Here is a 20,432-nt window from a genome sequence, read left to right as displayed (position 1 = left end):
CCCAATGGAGCATTTCCAGTGTGTTTCAGTTCAGTTCAGTCAGTCAGTCAGTCGTGTCTGACACTTTGCGACCCCGTGAATCACAGCACACCAGGTCTCCCTGTCCATCACCAACTCCTGGAGTCCACCCAAACCCATGTCCATTAAGTCATTGATGCCATCCAGCCATCTCATCCTCTGTCATCCCCTTCTCCTCCTGCCCCCAATCACTCCCAGCATAAGGGTCTTTTCCAATGAGGCAACTCTTTGCATGAGGTGGCCAAGGTATTGGAGTTTCAGCTTCAGCATCAGTACTTCCAGTGAACACCCAGGACTGATCTCCTTTAGGATGGACTGGTTGGACCTCCTTGCAGTACAAGGGACTCTCAAGAGTCTTCTCCAGCACCACAGTTCAAAAGCATCAATTCTTCGGCGATCAGCTTTCTTCACAGTCCAACTCTCATGTCCATACATGACCACTGGAGAAACCATAGCCTTGACTAGACGGACCTTTGTTGGCAAAGTAATATCTCTGCTTTTTAATATGCTATCTAGGTTGGTTATAACTTTCCTTCCAAGGAGTAAGTGTCTTTTCATTTCATGGCTGCAGTCACCATCTGCACTGATTTTAGAGCCCCCCAAAAAATAAAGTCTGACACTGTCTCCACTGTTTCCCCATCTATTTCCCATGAAGTGATGGGACCAGATGCCATGATCTTAGTTTTCTGAATGTTGAGCTTCAAGTCAACTTTTTCACTCTCCTCTTTCACTTTCATCAAGAGGCTCTTTAGTTCCTCTTCACTTTCTGCCATAAAGGTGGTGTCATCTGCATATCTGAGGTTACTGATATTTCTCCCAGCAATCTTGATTCCAGCTTGTGCTTCCTCCAGCCCAGCATTTCTCATGATGTACTCTTCATATAAGTTTAATAAGCAGGGTGACAATATACAGCCTTGACATACTCCTTTTCCTATTTGGAACCAGTCTATTGTTCTATGTCCAACTCTATGCTTCCTGACATGCATATAGGTTTCTTAAGAGGCAAGTCAGGTGGTCTGGTATTCCCATCTCTTTCAGAATTTTCCAGTTTATTGTGATCCACACAGTCAAAGGTTTTGGCATAGTCAAAAAGCAGAAATAGATGTTTTTCTGGAACTCTCTCGCTTTTTCCATGATCCAGTGGATGTTGGCAATTTGATCTCTGGTGCCTCTGCCTTTTCTAAAACCTGCTTGAACATCTGGAAGTTCACGGTTCACATATCGCTGAAGCCTGGCTTGGAGAATTTTGAGCATGACTTTACAGCGTGTGAGATGAGTGCAACTGTACAGTAGTTGGAGCATTCTTTGGCATTCCCTTTCTTTGGGATTGGAATGAAAACTGACCTTTTCCAGTCCTGTGGCCACTGCTGAGTTTTCCAAATTTGCTGGCATATTGAGTGCAGCACTCTCACAGCATCATCTTCCAGGATTTGAAATAGCTCAACTGGAATTCCATCACCTCCACTAGCTTTGTTCATAGTGATGCTTTCTAAGGCCCACTTGACTTCACATTCCAGGATGTCTGGCTCTAGGTGAGTGATCACACCATCGTGATTATCTGGGTCATTACGATCTTTTTTGTACGGTTCTTCTGTGTATTCTTGCCATCTCTTCTTAATATCTTCTGCTTCTTTTAGGTTCATACCATTCCTGTCCTTTATCGAGCCCATCTTTGCATGAAATGTTCCTTTGGTATCTCTAATTTTCTTGAAGAGTTCTCTAGTCTTTCCCATTCTGTTTTTTTCCTCTATTTCTTTGCATTGATCACTGAGGAAGGCTTTCTTATCTCTCCTTGCTAGTCTTTGGAACTCTGCCTTCAGATGCTTATATCTTTCCTTTTCTCCTTTGCTTTTTGCTTCTCTTCTTTTCACAGCTATTTGTAAGCCCTCCTCAGACAGCCATTTTGCTTTTTTGCATTTCGTTTCCATGGGGATGGTCTTGCTCCCTGTCTCCTGCACAATGTCACAAAGCTCCTTCCATAGTTCATCAGGCACTCTATCAGATCTAGTTCCTTAAATCTATTTCTCACTTCCACTGTATAATCATAAGGGACTTGATTTATGTCATACCTGAATGGTCTAATGGTTTTCCCCACTTTCTTCAATTTAAGTCTGAATTTGGCAATGAGGAATTCATGATCTGAGCCACAGTCAGCTCCCAGTCTTGTTTTTGCTGACTGTACAGAGCTTCTCCATGTTTGGCTGCAAAGAATATAATCAATCTGATTTTGGTGTTGATCATCTGGTGATGTCCATGTGTAGTCTTCTCTTGTGTTTTTATAAGAGGGTTTTGCTATGACCAGTGAGTTCTCTAGGCAAAACTCTATTAGCCTTTGCCCTGCTTCATTCCGTGCTCCAAGGCCAAATTTGCCTGTTACTCCAGGTGTTTCTTGACTTCCTACTTTTGCATTCAGGTTCCCTATAATGAAAAGGACATCTTTTGTGGGTGCTTAGTGCTAAGGACTTAAATGTACTCAAATATCTTTGCAAGTAGGGAGCAGTGAGCTCCACTTTCAGATGAGAAGATGAACACAGAGAAGCCTGTTAATTTGGCTAATGTTGCAAGTATACTGGTAGCTAACTGTTTGCTGTTATTGCTGTTAACCGGAAGTTTTCATGCTGCTGCATCCGAAATACTTGGAGACAGCACATAGTCAAACTACCAATTCCAGGATCTCGGCATGGAGGTTCTCAGTCACTGGTTTGATGCCCTGGAACTGCCATTTTTCAGCACTCCCAGCGATGATTCTGTTGCAGGCTGCTTGCAAGCTGCACTTTGAGACACAGATGGAAATCTGTGTCCATGTGGTTCAGGTTGCTCGGATGTTTGTTCCAGGGAGGTGCTTGTGCCCAGCGCCACTTTGGACGACCCTGCCCCATGAAGCACCCCAGTGCACGCTGCCTCCACCACATGCTGCAGGTCATTCCTGCCATCGCTCCTCCCACTTCTCCATTCTCATATCTCTGGGATCTCCCCCATCCACATGGATTTGCCAAGTCTTTGTTAATGGAAAGACTGGGGAATTGGCGAGAACAGAGGGATTACTATTTAAAGGAATTTCTTAGGCTGGAGAACAGTCTCCCCAGCCCTTGAGGCAGATTCACTTGGAGCTATTTCCCAAGAATGGTGGAACCTCGCAAAGAATCAGGCTCAGAATAGAAGTTAAACTCCCTCTTCCCCTGAGAAACATGCATGTTTCATATGGCCTGGCTTTTACAGGCTGGCAGACCAGCAACCAGACACAGCATCTTTTTGTGCCCGGAGGCATTTGTGTTTAAAACTCCAGTAAAAAAGAAAAATAACGGTTAAAGGGGTAATCGAGCATCTGTGGTTTAGCTGTTGTTTTCTTTCCTGTCTCTGAGCCTGGGAAGCAATGCAGACAGACAAGCCTCCGCCCTAGCAGAACAACGGCAATGGACATGAGCCATGCCTCTGGGCGCCTTGCCTGTCCACTCAGAGACCGCCAGCCCGGCCCGCATCAGGAGGGCCCCCCTTTATGCTGCTTCTCTGATAGTGAAGACTTTAAAAGGCCCGAGAAAAATAAGGTGCAGAAATTAGGCTGAACTTGAGATTTAGTTTTAGGACTGCTAGATAAAGATGCCACAATTATTAATAACGGTAATGGTTGTGGCTTTTTATGCAATCTGTGTATCACTGGTACAAATAAATCACTCAATTTTAAGAATTAAGAAATTTGGATTCTAGAAAGATTTAATTAGCTAAGCCATAGGGATGTGACCACGTGGCAACACTTTGAGAAGTGCAAAGGTATCTTGTTCTGTTTCAAATGATCTGTGTGTAAGCGCACTTTCTTGTTATATCTCTCCGTAGATACTCCCAGTTGTCAAGCTGACTACTGCACAGCTAGCATCGAGCCTGCACTCAGGAGGTGCTCAAAAAACATTTGCTGAATGAATGAATGACAATTCCAAAGCTAGTAGTGAATCCTATGTTTTGTGGAAGTAAAACTTTTTTAAAAAATATAACTTTACTTTTGTGAAAGATTAAAGCAAATTATGTAAATATGGAGTTTTCAGAAATACCACTCAGAAAAGTTTTAAAACGTTTTCTAAAGAGGATCCAGAAAGAAAGGGTCACTCATGGATACATTTAAGAGCCTGTTTTTCCCCAAATCCTTGGATGGTTCCAGATAAATAGGAAATTTCTTAAAAATACATGAGATGCTAAAAAGAAAAGAGCTTGTCATGTTTGGGGCATGGAGGGTGAGCTAGTCACAGATGATGGAAAAATGGAGTGAATTGGGGTGGGGGAGCAGGAGGTGTCCTCCCGCATCACAGGTAGACAGTGGAGTGAACGGGGGGCAGGTGTCCTCCCCCATCACAGGTGAGACAGTGGAGTGAACGGGGGACAGGTGTCCTCCCCCATCACAGGTAGACAGTGGAGTGAACGGGGGGCAGGTGTCCTCCCCCATCACAGGTGAGACAGTGGAGTGAACGGGGGGCAGGTGTCCTCTCCCATCACAGGTGAGACAGTGGAGTGAACGGGGGGCAGGTGTCCTCCCCCATCACAGGTGAGACAGTGGAGTGAACGGGGGGCAGGTGTCCTCCCCCATCACAGGTGAGACAGTGAACGGGGGGCAGGTGTCCTCCCGCATCACAGGTGAGACAGTGGAGTGAACGGGGGTCAGGTGTCCTCCCGCATCACAGGTGAGACAGTGGAGTGAACGGGGGGCAGGTGTCCTCCCCCATCACAGGTGAGACAGTGGAGTGAACGGGGGGCAGGTGTCCTCCCCCATCACAGGTGAGACAGTGGAGTGAACGGGGGGCAGGTGTCCTCCCCCATCAGAGATGAGACAGTGGAGTGAACAGTGGGGGGATCAGGTGTCTATTAGCACCAGGGGCTTCTCCGTTTCTTTGTGCAACATGCAGCTTTTACAAGGAATCAGGGCTTGTTCCTCACTGGTACTAGGCAGACACTGAAAAGAGATCATTCAGGCAAAGACTGAGGCTGAAAGAGCAGCAAACGAACAGTTCAGAGGACAGCAGCTGGTCGATACTTATAAGATTTGCTGGGATGATGAAATACTAAGGATGTGCTACTGTCAACACTTGAAGGCTTGGGGAGAAAACACACAAGCTGCCTCTCATGCGGGGGTGGTTTTATGGGGCTTGATGGATCCCCACCCTAACACCAGAGGAGAGGATCTCCCTCTTCTTGCTCAGAACTGAAAAATGATTATTTAGGTGCTGGATGAAATCCAAACTGAGTTCCTTTCTCTAAGGAATTCAGTAGGTTACATTTTATCTCAAAACTCAGTCCAAGCTACTATGTTCAGTCCAGCTTTTTAATACAAAATGAAATGCCAGACTAAAGATCAAGAAACAGCAGAAACCATTTTAGACCAACCATTCAAGAGGTACCCTTATTATCACTTCTCGGCCTTTTAGGTAAGATCAAGTGAAGAGGTGCCATCATTAAAACTACTTATATTTGCCAAAACAAATCCACGGTTTTCACCTGGAAAAGCCAACTCCCCCCGTCCCTGCTAGTATTTTTCCTGCTGGTTCTTGGCTTTTCCTCTTACAGGAATGAAAAGCCCATCTCCATCACCCCCTCTCTCCTGTGGATGCCACACAAGCCATCTTTAGTTTTGTTGTCTTGTTTCAAGAAAGCAGCCAAATACTAGACAGTAGTGTGTTTTAATTCATTTTGAGAGACAAGCTCACATGGATTTTTTCTTCAGGTCCCCATACCTGGACCTGACGTATTATAAAGTCCAAACAACTCTGCATAGTTAACATTAAACAGGTTCTTGTGTCGTGAATTCGCTGGGGGCAGGGAGCAGTGAAACATTCCCAAGACAATCACGAGACATGCAGAATGCCAGCCAGAAGCATGGATCACGTTCAGGGGTCTTGCTGCAGGGGGCATGAGGCTGTATTTTGTGTACACTGACGATAATATAGGATAAGCCATCTGTGTTCAAGGGAGCAAAGCATCCAGTGTTCCTCTTGAACCTTAAGGGGTGTCTTTCCTAAAGAACTGTGGTTCCAGTCCTTACACTTCAAAGCCAGATATTCCTCCGAGTTGTATGTGCTGCTCCTTGGAGAGTCAAAGCCAAGCCACCATGGGCATGAGAGCTGGCTGACCCCACCCCTCCCACTTCTCAGCCTGGAAGGGCGATGTCATTCACCCCATGAATCCAAAAGTATCCCCCATCCTGGGTTTAAGCATGGATGCAGGCCAAGCAAGCCTTGCGTACCCAAGTCTGTTTGACTGGAGCTATGTTGGTATATCCCATGCGCAGGTGAGAAGTGCTTTTGTTTCTCTGCCTGATCCAGCCAGAGCCGGGGGTGGGGCGGCTGGGGGCTGTCTGCGCAGTGGCCTCTAGCCCATGTGCTTATATTGGGACCGGTCCCTAGGGATCTGGGCCTGGTTGGCAGTCATCTTGTGGTGGATGTGGTAAATCACCAGCGTGACCACAATGACAAGGCCCAAGATGAGCCCCAAAATCAGCGGCAGGGTTTCCTCCAGCTGTTCCCGCTCATCCACTGGGCATTTATGCTCTGAAATGTGAAAGAAAAAGAAAGGCAATGAGCTCCTACCAAAAGATCCTGAATTATGATTAATTCCTACCAAAATATTCTGAATTATGATTAATTAAATCCACTTAAGAAAACCAAAAGGCAGATAGAGATGAAAAGATTTCTCAAGAAAAGGGAGGAGATATGCATATACACATAACTGATCCACACTGCTGTACAACAGAAACTAGTGCAACACTGTAAAGCAATCATATCCACCCCGCTCCCAGAAAAAAGATTGCTCAAGGAAACCTTAGGGAGATATTTTCTTCAGAAACAGTATTTCCCAACCAACTCTAAGACTTAACCCCTTAATATTTCTATGCACTGTAAAATAAAAACATCAATTAAATAGGACAACTTTCAAGTTATTGGATTCCTAGCCTAGGTTAATAAAACATCCAGGACTTCCCTGGTGGTACAGCAGATAAGGATCCACCTTGCAATGCAAGGAACACTGGGTTCAGTCTCTGCTCTGGGAAGATTCCACATCCCTTAGGCAACTAAAGCCTATGAGCCACAACCAGCGAAGTCTGGGCGCCCTAGAGCCTGCACGCGTCAACTACGGAAGCCCTGCGCCTTGAGCCTCTGCTCTGCAGCGAGAGAAGCCCCGCGCCGGGAAGCCCGTCGCCACAGTGAAGCGCAGTCCGCCTCACTGCAGCTAGAGAAAGTCTAAGCGCAGCAACCGAGACTCAGCGCAAGCAAAAGGAAAACATTTTTTAAAACATCCAAGTTATTGCTGTAAAATTTCAGAGTTTTGGCATTAGACACAGCCACCATCATTTTTAAGTTTTATTCAATCTTAAAAAGCTTTTTATTGATATACACAGATTTACAGACAAATAGACACCTTCACAAAGTCTGAAAATACCAAGTGCTGTCAGTGGTAGAGGGCAACTGGAACTCTTATCCACCATCAGTGGGAAATGATACAACCACTTTGTAAAACTATTTAGCAGTTTCTCATAGACGTAAGTATACACCTACCTTCTACCCCAGCATTCCATTCCTAGGAATTTACCCAAGAACAATGGAAACATACAGACACAAAAAACTCATAGAAGTTTTATTCATAACAGCTGAAAACCAGAAACAACTAAGTGTCTACCAAAGTGGAATGGATAAGTAAAAGCTGGTATATTCATACAATGGAATGTTAACAATACAAAGTGAACTATGGCTACACGTAACAAAATGGATGAATCTCAAAAACATTATGTTGAGTGAAACTGTCAGACACAAAGGAGTACGTATTGACCCCATTTATATGAAGTTCAAGAACGGGTAAGACTAAGTCTATGGTGACTGAAGTCAGAAAAGTGGGGAACAGTGTGTCCTGGGGGACAGGACACCAGAGAACTTCAGGCGTGAAAAAAATAGTGTTGATTTAGGTGAGAGTTATGTGGTTGCAAGTCTAGGTAAAAACATACTGAGTTAATATTTCAGATCTGTGCATTTTGGTATGCATAAATTATAGTACCATTTTTAAAAACTGTAGAGTTTGATGCATTTACACCCCACACATCAGAAATGTTGTTAGAATTATGGTGCCAAAGGTATTATCCTTAAGGGAATACGGACTTTGGTGTATTTACAGGGAATAACATCTAATACACCATCCTTTAAGGAAGATGCAAGAGAAAAACATGACAGATTTTGGCAAAAAATTATGGCTAAAATAGTTTACTTTTTAAAAAACTTTTTGCTGCCTTAGGAAAAAAAACTGAACTAAACATATAATAGGAAGGAGGATATAAAGAGAGTATTAAACTATGGACAAGTCTGGGACTTCTTGTCTGGTCTCGGGGGGTCCAATGGTTAAGACGGTGTCTTTCATTGCAAAGCGTGTGGGTTCAATCCCTGGTCAGGGAGCGAAGATCCCACAAGCCTCATGGCCAAAAATAAATAAATACCAAAACCATAAAACAGAAGCAACATTGGAACAAACTCAATAAAATGGTCCACATCAAAAACAAAAAATCATTAAAAAAAAAAAACCTATGGACAGGTCGAAAGTAATTATAGGAAGACAAGGGGATGTCAAAAATTAAAATGAAAAACATTGAATCCTTATCCTACCCCACCCTCATTCATTAAGTGGTCAAATAAAGGGGAATTCCTGAGTTCTTTTTCCCTGACTCACCATTCCAAAACCCACAAAGCTCCAGAAACAAGGGCTGTGTATCATTCATTTGACAGAAAAGGCTGACCTGAACTAATGTCAGGCTGCTCTGATTCTTCTGTTTAGCATGAAGATTCGTGTGTTTCACTGAAGGGAACACATTCATTAATATGTTTTATTACAGGGGCTGCCATGACTCTTCTGGATCTTATATAATATATGGATGATGCACTATATTATCTTCCTAAAGTCCATGCAAGTCAGAAAAAGACATTAACGCACATATATGGCCTCTAGGAAATGGAACAGATGAACTTGTCTGTGGGGCTGGAATGGGGATGAATATGTAAAGAACTGACTTGTGGACACGAGGGGAGGCGGGTGATGTGGGAGATGGGGCGTGATAGACACACACCCCCACGTGTACAACAGATGGCCGTGGGAAGATGCTGTCCAGCACAGGCGCTCAGCTCAGGGCTCTGTGGTGACGGAGTCGGCGGGGCGCAGGGCAGAGAGGTGAGAGGGAAGTTGCAAGAGGGGAGGGGTACATGTATACACAGAGCTGACCCACTTCCTTGTACAGCAGAAGCCAACACAACACTGTAAAGCAACTATATCCCAATTAAAAGCAAAACCAAAGCAAAATATTCTGAACTCTGAAAGACATCTGGCCCCAAGGATTTTAGATGAGAGACTGAACCCATAAAAGAAAGGCACGTATTCCCCTCTCAGGCTTTAGCCTGTGTTTTCAAACTTTACCTTTAGTCCCCAGGAAAAAACAACATTTTACAATACAACCCAGAACATATGTACACACACATAACTAAAACCAAAGTTTCATAAAACAATGGTTATCTTTACTTTGTACTTCTAGTAAGCTATCCTCCGCTCTACCCTCTCTCATTTAAAATAGTGCTGGCCGCCCACATAATAGTCTTGGGCACTGAGTCTCTGTGGCTTCTTGGGGCAGAAAGGGGACACGTGTGTGCTGCACTGTCACTGCTGGGGGAAGAGTGTGTGCTGTGTGCTCAGTCCTGGGAGGAGGCACCACGAGGAAACTTAACTCGGGTTCCTCCAGAAGCCGCTGTGCCTTCTTCCCTTGTGATCCGGCTGTGTATCCTTACTACATCATTGTGGTAGATAGTAGCCATGAGTACAATTAAAAATAAATAGAATAGTGCTGGCCATGCCCCTCTAAAGCAGAGTTATCGTCTTTTTGGTATCAGTGTAATGAAACCATCTTCCCTTCTCAGAAAAATGCTTATAAATGCATAAAATGAAAAACATAAGATTACACAGAAAATGGACTACACCGAAATCAGCTATTAAAGTATTTTAAAATAATTCAAGGGACAGTTATATATGTATTTGTCAGCACACATGTAGGCTGGCTTTGATTGCAGAGCAGCGAGAAGCGTAATTGTTACTTTGCAAGATCTGCACAAAATGTGGAAAGAAAATGTCTATGATTTCTGCTAGTGATAAAGTCATGGGTATGACTAATACTACTGTGGGTTGTTACCTTTATTTATAATCTAAGGAAATGTTAAATATTAATTAGAAATCAGTGAAAATAAAGACGGAAATGTTTCCCTTTGAAATTTACAGACCCCCCATGAACTCTATCCACAAACCCTACGGACACCAGGGTTAAGATCCTGTGCACTAAACTGATGACTTAACCCACAGGTTATATAACCACGGAGGATGGCTGCCCTCGACCCCTGCCTGGGAGAAAAGCATCGCTCGGCTTAGCCCAGCTCAGCATCCAGCCTTGGGCGCTCAGAGACCCCTGACTCTCTGTCTGCCTCCACAGCTTTTGGGCTCCCTCACACCTCTACCTTGGCTGTACTCACGTTTCTAGAGAACACAAAACAGAGGCCCAGGGTGGATGGTCTATGACTGGAAAAAAGCAACCACAGCAGTCACTGGAAAGAACTAGATGTAGTCAGATCAGACAGAAGAGGTGTGACGGGCGGCTGCCAGGTGCCAGCTCAGGTGCCCTCACCCGCAACCCTGGTACCACCATTGCTATCCGGATGCATCTTAGGCTCTTCTTCCAGATGTGAGGTTTACTCTGCCTTGTCTGATGACTACAGCATTTTAAAGCTGTCCTTACTCCCTGAGATAAGCAAAAGTGTAAGAACTCTTCACTGTCTCCAAACAGGCAGCGTGGAGACGGCAAGTGGACTGCTTGGCTCTGCTGGTGCTGCGGGGCCCTCCCGCTGCAGAAAGCGGGCAGGGACGCCGGCTGTGCGTGCTCTGCCATCTGATGGGGCAACGAGAGGAACGGGCTTGCTCCTCTTTCCGTATTTCCTCTGGGCTGGCTCAAGACTCCCATAACTTCAGCAAAATGTATTTTGCGTACTGAGAAAGTGCTAAGATGAGTGGGCTTTGGAGATCTTTGGTTGGAGATAAGCAGAGGCTCTCAGCAAACAGTAAATAAGAAAAGCGGTTAACTGAGGGATGCTGCTGTGTGCCAGGGACAGCGTGCACAGGAAGAGCTGTATAAACTCTTTCCCACTACCTGTGAGCTCCACCAGGACGGGGAGGGTTCCTACACCCCAGAACGAGGCGCAGCACACGTGGACAGGGTCTTAGGCCCTTGGCAGTCGCCATTCCCACCCATTCCCATGGGCTTTAACTCCAGGGCAGGTTAGACAGCCTGGAGAGCCATCAGAGGCGGACAGGCGTTGGCGGGGTCACTCACACTCTTTCCCAGAGTCTCCATCAGGGTGAGCCCCAGTGCCCACCAGGGCGACCTGCTCACTTACGCACCTGCACTAGCTGCTAGCTTTCCCACCTCACTTTTCCAGTCCCCGAGCAATGCTTTTTAGAAACACCTAAATAAGCTACCTGCCCTTACATCCTTATGGAAGATTATTTCTTGGGGAACCCCACCTAAAACACTAGGCTTCAGGACAGTAGCAAGAACACAGTTTTCTATGACTGGCTGGCGACACGGCCCTGCACTGGGTCTCTGTGTTCCAGCCCTGGACACAACTCTCTGCAGTGATAATAACAGGGCTGTCTCTCTCTGGATGCTTCTCCAGGAGGCCCTGAGAAGGATCAGTTACCCAGGCATTATGTTTCCCAGCTGGGAGGTTCCAGGTAAACCACAGGAGTATGCAATGCTCTGGATCGGCATCAACACACCCTTTCCTGGTTTGCAGCATGGCAGCCAGCCTCGGGGCACTCTGCTGGGGGTGGTGGACATTCATTTCCAATAAAATACAGATTGCTTTTCCCAGAGTTCTGGGTAAAGTGCAGATCAAGTGGTATCTCCCAATCACACTGTTACCAACAATGATAAAGAGCTCAGGAATTCAGGGTACCCGACCACCCTTCTGAAGGTGGCCCCTGCTTTCATGTGTTTGGTACAGTTTCTCAGTGGGAGCAGCTGAGAAACTTGAAGATGCTAAGAGTACAGGATCTACTACCCAAAGACAGGCTCCGGTCACAGTGCTGGCAGCCACCAGAGCACAGCCCTGGCTGGTTACTTCACCTCCCTGAGCCTCAGTTTCTCCACTTAAACGGGGGCCTCAGTCCATCCTTCACAGGTCTCTCTGTCTGTGTCTCCCCTTGAGAATTAAGAAGGCCCCGGAAATGACAACCCCCTCCAGTATTCTTGCCTGGGAAATCCCATGGACAGAGGAGCCTGGTGGGCTATCTGCATGGGGTTGCAAAGAGTCAGACATGACTTAGTGACTAAACAGCAGCAGTGTATATGTGGTGACGTAAATGCCCATTAAACCTGAACATTTCACAAAGGAGCACAGAGGCACCTTCGTGTTCTATTACATTTCTTCTATCATTACGCATGAGAGCTGCCTTTAACTCAAGCCACTGAAATACTCAGTCTGCTCTGCTCCCTCCCAGGGAGGCACCACCCTCATCACAGAAGTCTCCTGAACCTCAAAGGGCCCCCACCACCAGGAACGAACTGGGGAAAGACAAGGGGCCTCACACAGCGGGGACACAAGAGCTGCCCTGAACTGCAGACTGGGCGTCGGCACACCAAGTATATCTTTTATAGAAAGAAGCCAGCCTATACAGATTGGCCCCTTGGTGGGTTACGTTTGCACTGCAGGCTGAGACCCAATAACTCAAAAGCCAGCCTGTGCCAAACTCAAATTTTGACACATTTGCTTATTTTAAAAACCGTCTAAACAACTCAACATGCAAACATCTAAAAAACCATCCAAACAAAATGGCCTGAATGTCTAGTCATTTACTGCCTATCTGCTTTGGAAACAAACCTCACCCAACAGCTGTTACCCACTGAAGAGACAGATAAAGCCCTGAGCTCTGCTGCCCCCAGAGCTCTGTAGCCCCAGGACCCCTCCCCATGCTGTCAGGGGACATCGCCCAGACACTAAGCCCCCCTCACACCCTGCTCCTCATCACCAGGATAGCGGCCCCCAGAAACCTTCCTCGGGATGGTCCCATTGCTGGGGAGGGGGGCTTTCCCCACCCAACTGTGCCCAAGTGCCCCCCAGGAAGCTTGCGTATTACTGCCTCTTATCCTCATGTCATTTTCCTTGATCGGCTCAAAATCCCCCCGCCGCCGGGGCGCCTACAGTTAGTTTGCTGTGGACCAGCAGCGTCACCGGAGCATCGTGGGCCCGGCCTCCAGACCGCGGATAAAAGATCGCCAGAGCTAGCAAGGTGCAGATGGCGCCGGCCGGCCACGAGACTCACCCTCAGCAGCCAAGTTCAACGCCCTAAAGGGATCTGTGTGATAAAGATGTCAGCCCCACTTGAACGGCTCTGTGAGTGCTGTGTGCGTGTCCACTAACCCGTTTCACTGAGCCAGCCTCGTTTTTCTCAGAATCTATGAAGGAGGCAGGCGGGAGACTAGGTCAGGCGCCAGGGAACGGACTTTTCACCTGACGGCCTCACGCGGCGGACCCTGCATGCACATGCCAGAAGCCATGGACACAGCCCTGCAGGGGGTGTCAGACATGTGACCAGACACCACCACCCACCGGAACGCAGGCAGCCCCCGCTCACCCCCGCACAGGCATCAGCCAGACATCCAGAGTCTGTTCTGGGCAGTGGGAGCCAAGTGCCGGGTTCTGAAAAGGCACTCCAAAAGCAATCTTTCAGATTCCACTAAAACAAGTAAAATGACCTCTTACAAAACATACTGGGGGCAGGTGCTGAGAGGCACAGACCGGAGGAGCCGGGAACAAAAGAAGCCCGGCTACACAAAAGCACACCGATCCAATGAGTGACTGAACGAGGCCTGCCTCCTCCCAGGAACATCAAGGCTTGAGCCCCAAGGCACCATACAGGAGGCAACATCCTAATTATTACCCAGAAAAGCCTTGGTGAGACAAGTCCAGTTTGCCTGTGCTGAATATATCTGCATTTAGGAAGTTACACATCTTTACAAACTCTCTAAGACTATCCATTTAGACCCTGGAACCGGATTAAAATTGCTTTTTGTACAAAGAGATCATTAAGTCTATGCTAAAATAATCACTGATTTTTAGGAAAGTAGCCCCGATCCTTATTTGGTACCCATTTACTCTTGTTTTGTACAAAATTTTAACATCCGTGAGATTTGATTTCTCCATTCATAAATGACTATAAGCAACAATTTAGAAATAACCCATAGTGGGTTGGGGTGAGATGTAAGGAAACAGTAAAAGTAGCAATTAAAGCACCAGTGGTACAAAGAAGTGAAGAAGTGCCTAAAACCAGCAGACCAGGGAAACAAAGAGTGATTAGAGACTACTGAAAGTACACACGTAAACTCAAAGCATCTACTGCAGGGACTCTGGGGACTCCACGATCCAATATTTTCAAAATGGATTCCTGGTCACCAACTAAGTCCAATTACTTTTCATTATATTTAACATTTTGAGTTTAAGAAAGACACTTCCATTTTATAAATACCTTCATAACCAACAATATTTTTGAGTGTTAACATCTTGATGTTTAGTTTCAATTTTGTAGAAAACACATTAAGGCCAGTCCAAGTTCGATGCATGATACAAGATGCTCGGGGCTAGTGTACTGGGATGCACCAGAGGGATGGGATGGGGAGGGAGGTGGGAGGGGGGTCCAAGATGGGGAACATATGTACCCCCGGGGGCAGATTCATGTCAGTGTATGGCAAAACCAATACAATAATGTAACGTAAGTAGCCTCCAATTAAAATAAATAAATTAAAAAAAGAAAACACATTAAGATGGAATAGCCCATACTCCACAAAACAGGTGAGTGTGGCACTGGTGTTCTAAATCTATTAAATTCTGATTTGTTTAGCACTGAAGCATTCACAGATCTTTATTAGATGAGCTTGGGGCTTCCTAGGTGGCACTGGTGGTAAAGAACCTGCCTGCCAAAGCAGGAAACGTTAGAGATGCAGGTTCACTCTCTGGGTGGGAAAGAGCCCCTGGAGAAGGGCATGGCAACCCACTCCAGTATTCTTGCCTGTGAATCCCATGGACAGAGGAGCCTGGTGGGCTACAGCCCATGGGGTCACAGAGAGTTGGACACGACTGAGCGACTAAGCACATGTACATGCACACGTTAACTGAGCCCACAGCTTTGGAATGTCGGAATGTCAACTCAGCCGAAGCTCACAGGGCAATTGCAATGTGCCAAGCACTGTATTAGGGTATTAGGTGCTGAAAAATATGAAGACGAGAAAGAAGGAGGCCTTTCCCTCAAGAAGAGTTTAACTGAGGAATTCCCAAATGCCTTCTGAATAATCTTGTGGGGAGGGATTCTATTCTGTGTACTTTGAGAGGGGTAGTTGATGAAAGTTGGACACTTTGGGAATTCTTCAATGATTTGCATGTGACCAGAGAGGGATTCCCCAATATTCTACACATTTAAATGGTGGCATTCACCTGGGAATCCCCAGCCCAAAGGTGAGCATCCATAAAGCAACCAAAATCTCATGTTTTAACCACAAAGAATAAATGAGAATATCAAACTGTCTCTAACAACCTCCTCTAGACAACTGTTGTTGCTTAGTCACTCAGTCGTGTCCAACTCCTTTGTGACCCCATGGACTATCGCCCGCCAGGCTCCTCTGTCCATGAAATTTCAGGCAATACTGGTATAGGTTTCCATTTCTGTCTCCTGGGCATCTTCCTGACCCAGGGATCAAACCTGAGTCTCCTGCATTGGCAGGTGGATTATTTACCCTGACCTACCTGGGAAGCCCCTTCTAGACAACACAGAGAGAGAAAACAAATGACTAGAGGAATTCACTTTCCCTATGCTTGTCCAGTGTAAATTGTTGCTGGGTTTGGACAAATTGCAGGATGTGAGCTCCCCTACCTCTGCTGGGATGCAGAAAACCAAGAGAATGTGGATCCTTTAAACACGCCTCTGCGAGATCCTGCCTGACCCCCTTTCAGGGCTGGAACAGACTGAGAAGCAGCTTTGCACTCCTCAGAGGGAGCAGATCAGGGACCCTTCCCTCCTTGGGGCCTCTCTGGTGTCCCTTCCCTGTAAATATGAACGCTGAACAGAGGTACATCTTCATGAGTATCTCTGTGTAACCTGCGCATGTGCGCGCACACACACACACACAGAGACACACACACCCCTATTGCATTTTGGTCACACTAAACTTAGATTTACAAGTGGTAAAACCTAGGGCTGGATGTGTCTAGAGACCATGAAGATACTGAGACCCATACAAGCAAAGACCTTTCTCCAATCCATGGCTCTCTGGATAACTGCTTGGAATTTTCAGCTGCCTTTTCCTTGGGAAACTTGCATCAAATTCTAGGCTTTATTCCAAATGACTGTCTTCCTATCCAGTCTCCTCTTTTGCCAAAGGAGAGGAGAAAGAAAACAATGGAAAAAATAAGGGAAATTGGGAGGGAGGAGAAAAGGAGCAGAGGGAGAAAGAGAAAGAAAAAGAAGGACATGAAGGAGAAAGAAAGAGCAGGAAGAGCCATTTTTTCAGTTGGCTTCCTGTAGTCTTTAAGAAGCATCGCAGAGGGAGGCAGGGCCATGCTACCCTAGAGACAACCCAAGGGTAGCAGCCTGGCGCCCTGCAGGTCACCTTCCGTCTCCAGCCCGAGTCAACCTCAGTTTCTTTCCTTCCTCCGGACTCCCCACCCACCTACCTTCACTGAAGACAAAGTCAGAGATGATGTCAAAGGGCTGGATGTGGACCGCGGACAGGATCATGGTGACTGTCTTCTGCGGGTCGCTGGAGGCTAGTGAGATGGTCTGCTGAGCTTGACATTCATAGGACTTCCCGGCTGGGGTGACCAAGGCAGAGAGGTGATGCGAGTTGGCTGTGTGCTTCCCAGCTGCAGGAAGGGTCCAAAGCAATGGTCAGGCTCCTGTGGCTAGCAGAACCCTCCTTGTGGTGATCCAGACAGCTGGCTCTTGCCTATTAGCCCACTCACTGACATGCCCTGTTACTCTGTCCGGCTAAGACTCTAAAAATGTGAATGCCCCCATTCTTTCATGAGCATGGGCTCCTTAAACAGTAATCTGGAAATTCTTTTTGGAAGCAGAGAGTGATACCTAAACCTCCAACATTTTTTACTATATATGTCTAACAGAGATTCCAAAAATACGCAAAGAACAGTGACTTGGTTTTCTACATCTCACATTGCTCTGCAAAAAATAAAATATCTTTCTCAGTAAAGCACAGTGGTTGGTAGTGCTCTGAGCTGATGCCCCTGAACAGATACATAATTTCTGGAAGCCTGCCACCCTCCCTTCTCTTCTTCCCAGGATTAAGATTTTTCTTTATTCAGTCTAATTTAACTGTGGGAAATATTTGAACATAAACTTTGATAAAGAGACAAAATTGCCCTTTTGACTGGATTGATAAGGGGTGAAATGGAAGAGATGACATATGTATTTTTGTATATACTCAATAAAAATCTTGTCCTAACTCAGGTGCCCAGGTGATGGATGGCTTCATTATTAGTAGATCAGATAATCTACAAAATAAATATATAAATTTCAATGTGGTCTTGGATGGTGCCTCAAGATGCCAACATTATTATTTGGAGCTTGGATGTTCCTTGCCACGATATTTTTGGAGGATCTGCGTGAACTGTTGTAGTGATGGGCATGAAAAAAGTAATTTAGGACACTTTTCAGAATCCACTTTGGGATGTCTGCAGATGTTTGAAGATGTGGTGAGGCCTGAGCCATGGGCCAAAAGATCTGAAAGGCCATCAAATTCTGACCCAAAATGAAGGTCATACTGCCCCCTTGGTGTTTTAGCGCATAAGAATTTAAAAAGGGGATGGGGTGCAGAAGGAAATAAAAATACATCCTTAGTCCTTCTCCGCGATCCTCTAAAGGACAAATCTTGAGAAAACCGTCCTGAGGCAGCCCCGGGCAGACAGGCCCTCAGGAGGCAGGCCCTCAGGAGGCGTCTCATCCCGGGTCAGGCGATGGGCGAAGGCCTTTAGGCCCCGAGTTTGCTGCGCTTCTCCCAGGCCTGAAGGCCAGAGGACCCAGACGCGCCCCCTTCCTCCATCCCTGAGAGCCAGCCCCGGGCGTTTCCAGAACCCTAGGGAATTCCGCTTCCCCACCAGTGATCCCAGCAGCGTCTGCTTTTCCTCAGGGTCCCTCTCCAGCCCTGCTGACCTATACTCACCGCTGACTGCATCTTTAAAGTGGGTCTTCTCTGAGGAGTCGTAGACAAACTGGACTTTGCTCAGCTTCCACGTTGCCTCGGGTCCCTTGGACGTGTTATGACTTTCCTGCCGAGCGGAGGAGGTGCGCGTGAACCGCCGGCGCAGAGAGGGCCGGGGAGACAGAGGGGCGGCCCCCACCCACCCGCACCCGGAGTCTGCAGGGGCTCCGCCAGCCTCGCTAGCAGTTACCTTTAGAAACAGCATTTTGAGTGCGTACGCGCGATCCACCCAGAACACCTGCAGCTCCGACTCGTCGTGGCCACAGTGGCCCTTCACCTCGGCTCCCCGGGTCAGTGAGATATCCGCTTGCTCCGTGATCAGCTGGGAACACAGACGCCCCGCACCCCCTCAGCGCGCGGGCCCCCGTGAGGGCTGTGAAGGGCGGCGGGTCCAAACTCCGGGTCTGGCGCGCCTGGGCGCTCCTTCGCGCGCGCTCCCAGGTCCGGGAACATGCGGTTAGATGCTCTGCGTGCAGACCCGGCCGGCCGTTAGGGGAGCGGAGAGAGGGGGGTTACTTTCCAAGCAGGCGGGGCGAGCAGAAGGCGTTACAAGCCTGAACCCCCATGCAGCATTCAGGAGCAGCCTGCAGGGCTTAGGGGGGAAGGCGGGCGACCCGGGTCTTCACGGGGTCTTGAGGGAGGGTGCCCTTCGCCCCTGGAGCCCTAGGAACAAGCCGGGAAGGAAAAAGTGCCTTACATCCACGTAATTGCTGGCCCACACATCATAAGGGACAATAAATTTGGCTGCAAACTCTGCCATGAGACACGTCGTCCCATTTTCCCGCACCACAAATATATCTTTTTCAGGGTTAGTGGAAAGGCCTGAGAGATTTTCCACTTCTTGTTCTGCCATGATTCGAGTCACTGTATCTGCGGAAAAAAACAGATCCTATCTGTTCGGGGCTCAGCGAGCCCACGCGTCTGGGGCTCAAGGTGGAGAGACATCACATCCGCAGGCTTCGGTGTGACAAAGTTCCTCGCCGGCTACCATGCGCTCTGCGGGCCGTTTCTCTGCCCCAGCGGCAACAAATTCGACTGCTGCTAATTTATAATAAAATTAAATTAGAAAACATTTAAAGCCTTACTAACTTGTAATCCGACTGGCCTTTTCCCCTCATTTTAGGCTTTTTAAAACAAAGATGTCTCGCCAATGCTCTAAGCCACGAAGCAGGCTGGTGTGAGCACCATGTCTGGGGTTGCCATACAGGTGTGTGGCTCTCTGGGGGATTCCCTGCTACCGAGGGGAAGGCCCTCCGCAACCCCCTCGCCCCCCGAAAGAGAACCAACCCGCAAAACGTTAGGTCCACGTTTTGACCTTAAGCTACCTGCCTGCCGTCGTACCGTGCCCGTTCCGTTCTCTGCAAAGAGTGCGCCCTGCTCTGACCGTCCCCAAAACGCTACTCACGGAACAGCATCAGGAGAACTCGAAGTCCGTCCACGCCGAGAAGGGCTCTTCTGCGGAGATCCATGCTCCCGGAGCCGCGAATAAGGCCAGCGGGTGCTGCTGCAGAGGCCGCCCGAGAGGGAATCCCTCCAAGTGGCGGCTGGGGCGGGAGGGTCAGGAGGCGGGCGACAGCTCGGTGCGCGGGCGGCCGCGGCGCGGACGGTGCCCGAGCGGCTGATGCGAATCCGCTCGCTGCGGAGCGGAGGCTCGCGCGGCCGGGGAGCCGGGCGCGTCTGCGAGTGCTGAAAGAATTCGGTGTGTTGGCTGGGCTCGTGCAGAGGTTCAGTGAGACTTGGGAGGGCTCAGATTCTCCCTGTTTCCTGTGCTGCAGTTGCATCCGCAAAGATGATTCTGTCCTGAGAAACTTAACAGCACCTTTGGCTTCTTCAACATCCCTACTGGTGATTAGGTGGCGAAGACATCACACCACTGGAGTCCTGGCTTCTGAAAATGCATCCGGTTCCTGAAAGAAAGCGGTAGAGCACCGTTTGTTGCTGCTTTGGGGGAGGAGGAGGAGGCAGGAAGAAAAAAGGAAAATGCTATGGCAACAGCTCCTGCATTTCGGAGACATCCCCTCTCTCCCCTGCTCTCAGTGAGATCAGGGTTTAAAGTTAAACTAACGCCTCCTCACAGGAGGTCGTCAGTCAGTGCAGTGGATCT

At 47.6% G+C, this 20,432-nt stretch overlaps 1 protein-coding gene across 2 annotated transcripts; it reads right to left on the bottom strand.

Moving 5' to 3' along the window:
* Nucleotides 1-6,366: 6,366 nt before the first annotated feature.
* Nucleotides 6,367-19,797, bottom strand: LAMP5 (lysosome associated membrane protein 5). 2 transcript variants are annotated; one of them, XM_055424339.2, is made up of 6 exons: nt 19,734-19,797; nt 19,026-19,198; nt 18,519-18,650; nt 18,290-18,395; nt 16,788-16,976; nt 6,367-6,545 (listed from the first exon to the last, which is right to left on the bottom strand). In XM_055424339.2, exons 1-6 carry the CDS (start codon nt 19,795-19,797, stop codon nt 6,367-6,369), a joined length of 843 nt encoding a protein of 280 aa, XP_055280314.2. The 2 variants fall into 2 exon arrangements, with proteins under 2 accessions (XP_055280314.2, XP_088700552.1); XM_088844426.1 differs by lacking the exon at nt 18,519-18,650.
* Between the last annotated feature and the right edge of the window lie 635 nt (nt 19,798-20,432).

The sequence above is a fragment of the Moschus berezovskii genome, chromosome 15 (genome assembly GCF_049115385.1).
Source record: "Moschus berezovskii isolate FMDL1 chromosome 15, NW_MosBer_1.0, whole genome shotgun sequence".
Taxonomy (NCBI): domain Eukaryota; kingdom Metazoa; phylum Chordata; class Mammalia; order Artiodactyla; family Moschidae; genus Moschus; species Moschus berezovskii.
Note: the sequence above shows the minus strand (reverse complement) of the source record. Positions and strands in the feature narration are given on the sequence as shown.

Bases quoted from the DNA above. Each gene is read 5' to 3' on its own strand.
- LAMP5 (XM_055424339.2), bottom strand. From the start codon at position 19,797: ATGGATCTCCGCAGAAGAGCCCTTCTCGGCGTGGACGGACTTCGAGTT. The intron at 18,651-19,025 runs GTAAGGCACTTT...CTGTGTTCCCAG, and splicing joins GGGCCAGCAATTACGTGGAT to CTGATCACGGAGCAAGCGGA. The intron at 18,396-18,518 runs GTAACTGCTAGC...TCCGCTCGGCAG, and splicing joins TCAAAATGCTGTTTCTAAAG to GAAAGTCATAACACGTCCAA.